The sequence below is a fragment of the Trypanosoma conorhini genome (genome assembly GCF_003719485.1).
Source record: "Trypanosoma conorhini strain 025E chromosome Unknown Tco_14.4_contig_00531, whole genome shotgun sequence".
NCBI classification, from domain to species: Eukaryota; Euglenozoa; class Kinetoplastea; order Trypanosomatida; family Trypanosomatidae; genus Trypanosoma; species Trypanosoma conorhini.
Genome location: NW_021704610.1, coordinates 1542 through 11009, shown reverse-complemented (window position 1 = coordinate 11009; position 9468 = coordinate 1542). Strand labels below are relative to the sequence as shown.

Here is a 9468-nt window from a genome sequence, read left to right as displayed (position 1 = left end):
GAATTCTTGATGTCCATGTGTTTTATCAGCCCACCGTGCTGGGATGGTCCCTCTCTCCCGGACGGAGAGCAGACAGTTTGCGACGCCTCAGACTCCGAGAATCACGACGTATTGGACGAGTACGGGCTTTTTGCTGCCGTTGCTGACGGTGGGAAGTTAAAGCCACTTGTGCCTGACGGCCCCGCGCAAAAAAGTACGAGGGGTTCTGTGTTTGACATTCGAAAGGCGAACCCCAGTCCTCTTGCAGCCGAGTTGTCACTCTCGCCTTCCGGAAACCAGTGTCTTCGGGAATGCAAGGAGAGGACGACGGCGGCGGCGGCGGCGGCGGGGGGCAGCGAAAACGAACTAGGGAATCAGCTTGTGAGTCGCGAGAGAGCTCAACAGAAAAGTCCGGAAAGCCGCTGTGGATTGGAGCTGGCGACTTGTCCATGTTCGGCGCCTTCGCGTAAGAACTTGGCCGAGCAGCCCCCACGGAGGGTGGGGCTGCCGTCAATATTGCCGACTCACGATGAGGGAAATTGGAAAAAAGTAAGTTTTGTAAAGAAGAGGTTGGCACGCTACAACCTTCGAAGGAAGCATCACGACGAGAGGGCCTATGGCGTCAACGCCGTCGCTTTTATTTCTTCCCCAGAAAGCGGGGACAAGGGCTGTTCGAGGGAGCAGTCGCCAATGACGCCTCTGACTGAAACGAGTGCCGTTTCCATCGTTGACCATGAACCGCTTAGCAACGGTTCTTTTGTGGCACTAGAGGCGAGTTACCACATGGACGAAGTGATCTCTTCTGCCGATGTGGGGACCTCGCAGGCGCTTACTTCTCTTTTAAATCGCGTGCATTGTGGTCAGCGATCATTCCTGTTGTCCACCTACGCCCCAGGTTGCCCTTCAACTTCCGTGATGCTCATCCGTGAGTTCCTCAAGGCCTTGCTAAGGCGTTTCCGAGAAGGTGAGGTGGAAGATCAAACAAACTGCACGATTTGGCTTTCTTTGGCTGCAGTAACGACCCCAAGCTCCGCCGTGGATATGCTTCAAAATGTAAACGAAAATGAGCATGTAGTGCCTATAAGAAGCGGATACCTCGCTCTTTGTGGGCCGCTTCTTATGGATCTTTCGTGGCATGAGATTTCGTCAGAGGAGTGTTTGGCTAACATTGCGAGCAGGATGCGACGTCGTCTGCGCTGTCACCCGGAAAATATGGTTGTGGGCACCCTCCTTGTAAGTGAACGTTCGTGTCGTTTGGACCCTGAAACAAATATCCCAGAGACTGTTCTAACAAGCCTCACCATGGCGATAACGAAGGATCCTATGCTGTTCGTTAGTATAGGGCGATCAACTGCGGCACCGTTGCAGGTGTTTTTTGCTGCTGCCTTCGGTGGTGCCGCCGCGACAACGCACGTGACGTGCGTGGAACAGCGCACCAGCAACAACTTGTCAAAGGACTACTTTGACTACGCCCTGAGGCTCCAGCAAGTGGTAAACGACAAACCGTTTGTATACGACGTGGGACGGTATTACTTGAAGGCACGGAAACTATTGCGGGGGATTGAGAGGTCGAGGAAGAAGATGGCGATGCCAGCCACAGACGACGCTGACATTAAGCACCTATGGGAACTCGTGCACGAGGCTGGGAGGCTGCTGAGCAACACGGGTATGACGCCGACGAATCACATACGGGCTGGGATGCTTTCCCCTTCCCTGATGGCTTTACTCAGTGCAAAGGCAGGCAGCTCCGGGAAGCGTGGGGGCGGCGTGCATAAAAGGAAAAGAGTTGCCCCGGTCGCCTTTGCGCAAACTTAGATGAGGCAATTGAAGGGAGAGAAGCGCTTTCTACCAATTATTGGACACATTCGCGGCGGCGAGGGGCGGGCTTCCCATAGTTCAAAAGCGGTGACGGTCAGGCGCAGTGGAGACGCTGAGAGCAGTCGGAAGAAACCTGCTTGCGGGGATGTCGGTCGTAACGTCCGTAGTTAGCTCGTAAGGGCGGAGGAGTAACTTATGCGTGTGACCCCCTTCTTTTTTTTTTTTTTACTTTATCTCCCTTTAACGCAAGCAAAGAGGCATGCGAAACGGAATGGCTTATCGTTTATTTTTCCCTAGAAAGAAAGAAAGAAATGTAGCGGAAAATGTCAGTTAGCATTATGATGGCGTACGATTATTAACTTATTACCCAATGCAGAGACCGAGGCGAAGCTTTCATGCCATAATTGTGAATTGTTGACGAAAAGGAGGTGGTGGAAGTGGCTTTTTAAATCGGCTCCTGCACGGGACGAAGTGGGTTGGGCTGGGTTTTCAAAACTTGTCATTTGTGCGATCGCTACAGCAATGATTGAGAAAGGAAAACTGGTATGAGATACTTTAAGCGTGTATTCGTAAGTCAGGGTCGTTGCTCTCGCAAGCTCACCAAAAACGTGAGTGGAGGTAGAGTACTCTCGGTCGATGTATTAGTGCGTAGTTGGGGATTTGGTATGTGCATGCATATGTTTTTGTAGGGGTAGGGGGGAGAGAAGCTGTGTAAGTGGGAGTAGTCTTATGTATTTTGTCACTCTTTTCTTTTTTTGCATTTATGTTTTTTTTTAGACTAAACGGGGCGGAGCGCTGCCTAAATTCTGGCGTGGGTGGGAGCATTGATGGGGAGGTGCTTTCTGGCCTGGTTGGACCTGAACGTAGGGTACAAAGCCCAGGCAGCCGTGAGGCGTAGAGGACGGCGAGAGCGATCGTGGGAGAAATGCTTTCTTAGATACTTTTTTTCCCCCCTTCTCTTCTTGGGGAGCGCAGGGGATACAAATTCCTTCCACCCACTCACTTACTCAGTGCCCTCTGCTCCGTCTCAGCTGGGAAGACGAAGCAGCGAAACTATTTTCCACTTTTATACCTCTTCTCTGCGTGCAGCGTGGCGCTGCTGCTGTCTGAACCACCCCTCTTTGTTTTTCTTCTTGTTTTTTTTCTCCCCCGATCACGGTTGTTTCTCCCTCCGTCACTTTTACAAAACGTTATTCCGTGGTGTATATCTGCGGTTTTTCCCCGTTCTTGCCTAGAACCCTTTCTAATCATTTGTGTTTTTTTTGTTCGATATGTCCTTTGTTTTCGGAGTAATTGCTGCCCTCTGGAGAGTCGTTCCGGGACACACACACACACATACACACACGCAGTGTCCTGTGGCATCACTACAAATTAAGCAGAAACACAAAGGATAGTTGTATTATTTGCTTATTTGCGCCTCTGCGTTTTGTGGTGAAAAAGCTGGCTGGTGATGCAGTTAGTTGGACTGAAGCGGGTGCATTTATTGTCTCTTCTTTCTCGGGCGATGCTCCTTAATAGGGGCATGATCAGGCATAGCTTGCTGCTGTCGAGGGGTTCGGCCATGGGGTTTCCTGGAGCCGGGCTGCAGGTTGGGGTGGCGGTGGCTGGCAGTCCAACGTCCACGGGCCAGGGCCAATGCATACCAATACCTTTTTTTTCTTTCTTTCTTTTTATTCACTCCGTCTCTTTGGTAGATCTCGGGTATAGCAACAGTGAGCCTGAGCGTGTGTGCGTGGTGGGGGGGGGGCGGTTGGGAGTTCACACGTAATTTGTTGTTTAAAACGGCTTTGGGTCGCTGTTTTATTTTTGTTTGTAGGGAACAAAGCAAGGATGGGCTCCTCATATTCGGCCGATGGCATGAGATCGTCGCAAGAGATGGATCTAGCAAAAATGAGGGGTGGGCGGCAGCCCGGACGAGCTTCTTCATGCCCCACTATAAGAGGAGGGGATGCGCACTCCACGCGCCTCCGCGCCCACGAGGGACACGGTTGGAAAGTAAGGGATTTAGTCCCCTATCATGCTCCCGTGTCGCATGCTGATGAACAAAATATGCAAACCTTTTTGTTTTCAGGAGGGAACTACGAGAACGGAGGCCCCCACTCCCCGATGGCAAGTGTGTCCTCGGACTACCCACTACCTTCTGCATCGCCTGGGGAGAGCGGAGCATCTATGCTTGACAACTATGTCTCCGGAATACAGAATTTTTGTGCCGTCTATGGGGATGAGCATGCACCGCAAGAGGCGCCCGTTCAGTCATCACCTCCGAAGTCGTTAAAACGTCAAGTCTTTTTTGTAGAGAAGTCCCCAGCACGACAAAATTCTTTTAACGGAGTCAACGCTGGCCCTCCGAAAGGTATACTGAGCCACACAAGCAGCTTCTCTAGGCCAGTTCCTCGTGGCATTCTGAGTCACACAAGCAGCTTCATAAAGCCGACTGGAAAAGAGTGGGGCCGCGTGAATCGTCATCGTGCAGGTTCGGTGACAGTTGAGGTTGAATCGGATGGGAAGGAGGAGGTGCAGCGGCCCCTGTTCAAGCGGACGGACTCAAAATGGTCAAGTCACGATGAACTGCGGAGCAAATCACCCGATGAGTCTCCTGCAAAACCAGTCACAGAAGTGCGTGAGAAGAGCCGCGTGCGTACCCTTCTTGTGATGGAGCCTTCGCCAGCAGAGGACGGTGCCGATGAGGAAGACGACGAAACAAGTTCATCTCTGCTGGATCCACTTGTAAGGGTTAATGAAGATGGGCATAGCATCGAAGTGGTGGGGGCTCCAGACACCTTGATTACTCCAGATGAGATCGTCACGCATCAGAACGGCTCCACCTCAACGGACTCGGTGGAGTTAAAAAAGGTGAGGAGGCTGTTTATTTCCGGGCACTCCACTTCAGTTATTTGTTCTGAAGGGTCGGGCCTGGCGGGGCAGACGCCAGGCCTCGGCTCACCCTCTTGGTGCATTTTAAAGGAATTTCTGATTGGTCTTATTGATGAGGTTATTGAGGAGGCGAGAAGTAGCGTCAATCACACCAAACTTGCTTGTGCTTTTGCTGCAGTGAAACAGCAGCAGATGGCGGATTTGCTGAGGAAGCATCCAGAATTCGGGACTTTGTCCGTCCGCCCCTCTCCACTTTTTGGCATACGCTTTGTGGGATTGGAATATCGCAATATTCCAGATAGCAGCACCTTCGTCTCCATTTTGCGTGATGTGGAAGAGAACTACAAGGAGTCTCAGTGTTCTGAAGGCACCTATATTGTGTTGTCATTACTGCTCAATAAGCGTCTGATGGGAGTGACAGATGATGACGGAGATGTAATAGTAAGTTCACTGCAGATTATTTCTGCTGGGGAGGCGGTGAAACACTTGCTGCTTGCCCTGCAATCATCAAGCGAGGAGCCACAAGCCGTCTTGGATGAGAGTATTTATGGTGCTTGCCATACACTTAGCGTTTATGTGACTCATGCAAAAGACATGCGGGCAGCCGAAGGGTTCGAGCTGCAGAGCTCACTTATGGGCGTGAAGCATTGTCTCCCGCGATATGGGGGCGCACGAGCACTCATGAAGACCTTAGATGAAGCGATTGAAAGGGCAGAAGCACGCCTAATGAAGATTAGCAATCCAGCCGAGAAGAAAAGCACTGAAATCTACATCGAGAATCGCGTGGTACTCAAAAGATCCTTGGATGCGTTACTGGAAAAAGTGCGCCCTCACAAGTAGCAAAACCCCTCTGAAATATGAAAAAACGAAAAGCAAAAAAAAAAAAAAGGTAACACGAGGGTGTGAAATGATTTTGTACTCTCGAAGATATATGTATTGATATTTTTCTCTACTGGATTGTCTCTGGGATGAGATAACTACGGGGAGCTGGCTTGCCCTCATTAATGGATGCTTACTTGGCGGCTCAGTAACCTCATTTCAGCACATTTTCTTTTTGGCGTTTGTCGTTTTTTTTTTCCCCTACCCTTTTTTTTTCGCTGTTTTGTGTGTGTGTGTTTTTTTTGGTCCTGTGTTTTATGTGTAGTTAGTAGGATGGAGTGTAAGTGGGTGTGCACGCCGGGATGGATTTCCTCGTCGTTCTCCGTTTAATTTGCACAAGCCCATTTGTTATGAAAATCACTATTGTGTTATGGATAAAGTCTCGTTTTTGTTTTTGTTTTACTTTACTTTTTTACCTTGACGGTCTGCTCTTGGTCTACTTATCTATATCTACCTGCCTTTGTGTGCGTGCGTCTCTGCGTACATGTGGCGCTGTGTCCCCCTTGTAACTTTTTCACCCCCTTCCTGTCGGCTTGACTCACTAAACGCGCTTGCACTCGTCTGGCCTCGTGCCACGGCTCTTCACGCGCTTGAGTGCGAGTTGAGGGGCAGGAGAAACCCCCACCATTATGTACAATCCACCTGTGCTGTTTCGTCAGCGGCGAGGTCTGTCGAGTAGGTTCACTTTTGCTGACTTCTCTTTGGAGGGGGGTCCACGCCTCCCGCTGTTACCCTTTATTTTAAACATTTATATATTGTTGTAAGAAGTGTTATTATTACGCTGCGCCGCTGTTAAGTGTTGGCAGCGCGTCAAACGAGAAATGGGGATACGTCTGCTGCCTCGCCCTCATTGCCTCCACTCTGCCTTCACCGTTGCGCCCTCCCCTGCCCCGTTGTGTTCTTTCCTCTTGCATGTTTCGGGATGGAAGGAAGCAAGGAAAGAAAGAAAGAAATAAAGAAAGAAGGGCTAAACCGGCCAAGCACGCCCCGAATAGGAGGACTGAGTGACACAGTTGCCGTAACCAATCTGTGAAAAGAAAGTTACCGCTGCACGCAGGGAATGTACGGCCTTCAACCTGCCCCATGGATGGGTGGGGTCGCTCCGCCGTACACGCAAGTACCCCAGCAACCTTACGGTGCTGAATACACTCAGACCCCAAACAGCTTTGGCGGGGGTTTTGGTGCAGAACTTTCTTATGTGGGCCAGGGCGCAAAGGGAAATCCTGAAAGAAACGTTGAACAATATACAAACCGGGACGAGTTTCAGCAAGGCGGCAACGATGCTGGTTTTGTGCAAGGTGCCGCGGGAGGGGGCAGTGCCTTCCCACCCAAGAGCGGGTTGGGTGGAGGGGGCTTTGGGAGTTACGGAATGAACTCCGCGGGTGGCTTTGGTGGCATGATGGGTGCTGGGGGGTCAATGCGCGGTCCGGAAGAGCCGCCACCGATGGTGCTCAAACTCTTCTCCAGTCGACGTGACCGGTCCCAGCTTATGTCGCAGAGCAGCTTCAACCGTCGCCCCTCCCAGTACAGCCTCAGATGGGGCAGCTACGAGTTTGAAAACAATGACGCCGCAATTGACTGGCGTGAACCAGCACGAGCCGCGCCAATCGACACCAGTGGCCTCCCCAGGGATCCGCAAGCCACTGAGGTTGGTGTGCGAGCTGTCTCCAACCGGCGCAATGAGGGAACAAGCCCGAGGCGACCGCAGAGCCCAGTAGGAAATGGTGCTGATGCAAGGTACGGGCCTGACGATCAAAAGACTAAAGGATCCGAGAAAGAAGTATCGCAAAATATTCCTTATTCCAGTTCTATTGGCATGGAGACGCAAGAGCCGCCGCGTACTGGAAATGCCTTTGGTGGGGGCGAGAGCCTCGCTGACATGGGCTCCGCCGTCTTTTACGGCTCTGGTCCAGACGTCAGTGGGTATTCGGCAGGAACGGAAGATGATGACCAACTGGGACTGCATTCACGCTCCTCCCGCGTCTCTTCGCGGCGTCGCTCTTCTAGCCTTGGTCGTCCGCGCAGCGCCCATACAATTATGTCGATTGCAGAGTTCCCTCAGGGCGACGAGGTGCAAGACGCCCTTGCCGCTGAACTTGCCCAACACAGGCAGTCGGCCGCGCCGCAAGTGAGTGTGGGTGGGCGTCATCCGACGGAGTTCGGCAAGCCAGCTGATATCACTAAATCGCTCCATGGGCAGAGTGAGGGAGATAAACCGACGAGCGTTGAAGAGCAAAAAAACAGTGCGCCACAAGCCATCGAACCCGATGAGAAAACGCGGCGTCAGGAGGAGCAGAAACGTTTCGACGAGGAATTGAAGAATAAAAATGAGCAAGAGCGGTTGCACCGGAAGGCCGAGGAGCGAAGACGCTTTGAGGATGCACGAAGGCACGAGGAGCAGCGCGAAGAGGAGCGCGTCAAAGGACTTGCCACAAACGCAGAGGCAGTGGGGGTTTCGGAGCCAAAACCGAGGCTGGTGGCGTCTGCCTGCGGCCGCGCACGCCCGACCTCGCGCCGCGGGTCTCTCATGCGCGCCATCCCGGAGCAGCCACCGGATCTGGAGGTGGGGGTGATGAAGGACAACATGTCGGACACGCTGGTAACGTCGCGAGACCACACCCTGCGACGCGTCTCCCACAACGTGGAGGAGAAAACCCCCCACAGCGGCGCTGCTCGCCCCAAGGAAGAGACCGTGGAACACACTAAACGTGAAAAAGCCCAAGAAGAAGAATCACGGCGACAACCTTCACATGATGCAGCGAAGCAAAAGCGGCAACAACGAAGTGAGGCACGCCAGGAGAAACAGCAACAGGAAACAAGGGAACACAGGACCCCCAATGCGATCAAGACACTTGTGCTTTTGAAGAGTGGACCGCAAGAATCGAATTACATTTCCGCAGAAGGAAATAGTTTCACATACCGAGGGAAACAACATGAGGCCACCGCAGTGGTCTTCTGCAATCCATATAACATCTCGTACCGCTCGAGCCTCTTTAATGATATCAGGGATTCTGTCTGCGATGGACACAATGCTTCCATCATATCCGTAGAGGCACCAAAGACGGGAGCCGTGTTTAATTCCCCAGTCTGGTCTGGTCTTATGCGCATTGTGAGTGGTGTGTTGAGGAATAATCGAAACCTGACTGAGGGTACAGCTGAGCTCACAGCAGCTTTTGGGTTCATCCACAAGGATAAGGTGCGAGATCTATTTGTTGATAATAACAGCTGTTTTGAGAAGTTGGTGGTGCACCCATCCCCTATTTATGGTCCTCGCATTCCACACCTTTACTATGGCAAAGTTACTTCGGATGCGGAGTTTGAAGAAGTTATGAGCAGCGCTCTCCGCCGCGCCAATGCCGATCCCGTACTTTCGACAACAGAAGGTATGGCAGTTGCCTTTATTCTCTCTCGGCAATGCCGTATTGTCACAAATGAGGCCGGTGAAAAGACGTGTGATGTGGTTCTTTCCTCACTCGTGGTGGCCTCAGCTGGAGGTGATCCCGTGCCGTTTGAGAAGGCTCTTGCGCGACATAAGAACGAGTACAGTATGCTGTTTCACCTCGTGTTGGGTGGCCCTTGTAACACATGCTTCCTCTTGCATCTTTCCATGGCAGAAGAGGAGAACGGCGACCCTGAAGTCGTTGAAAAGCTCATTGAGTTGCATGATAAGATGCATTCTTCGTACAACTATCCGCTTCGCAGTGGGTCAGTGATGCGGTTTGTAAAGTATGTGGAGTCGGCGAACAAGGAGGCCGTCGAGCGTCTCCGGCTTGAAGACAACCCTGAGAGGCGCAACCGGCTTGAGCGGTACGTGGAGGAGCAGGCAAAGCTACTGTCGGATGCAAATAAAATGCTGGCTGAGGTGCGCGAGGAGTTGCGAGCGAAGTTCCCCAGTTTGTCATAGTTATGTCATTATTG

At 52.0% G+C, this 9468-nt stretch overlaps 3 protein-coding genes across 3 annotated transcripts, besides 3 other annotated features; all 3 read left to right on the top strand.

Annotated features, from left to right (window-relative positions):
* Tco025E_07159 (uncharacterized protein) lies at window positions 1–1794 on the top strand (the record flags this gene model as incomplete). Its single annotated transcript, XM_029374026.1, has 1 exon — window positions 1–1794. A coding segment is annotated over one exon (1794 nt), but the record flags the coding sequence as incomplete, so codon positions are not given.
* Window positions 1795–3118: 1324 nt separating this feature from the next.
* Window positions 3119–3145: a microsatellite.
* A 482-nt stretch (window positions 3146–3627) lies between these two features.
* Tco025E_07158 (uncharacterized protein) lies at window positions 3628–5511 on the top strand (the record flags this gene model as incomplete). The annotated part of the gene is made up of 1 exon (XM_029374025.1): window positions 3628–5511. The coding sequence occupies one exon, from the start codon at window positions 3628–3630 to the stop codon at window positions 5509–5511; it is 1884 nt and encodes a 627-aa protein (XP_029225931.1).
* Window positions 5512–5531: 20 nt separating this feature from the next.
* Window positions 5532–5559: a microsatellite.
* Window positions 5560–6476: 917 nt separating this feature from the next.
* Window positions 6477–6514: a microsatellite.
* A 96-nt stretch (window positions 6515–6610) lies between these two features.
* Window positions 6611–9454, top strand: Tco025E_07157 (uncharacterized protein; the record flags this gene model as incomplete). Its single annotated transcript, XM_029374024.1, has 1 exon — window positions 6611–9454. One exon carries the CDS (start codon window positions 6611–6613, stop codon window positions 9452–9454), a length of 2844 nt encoding a protein of 947 aa, XP_029225930.1.
* Window positions 9455–9468: the final 14 nt, after the last annotated feature.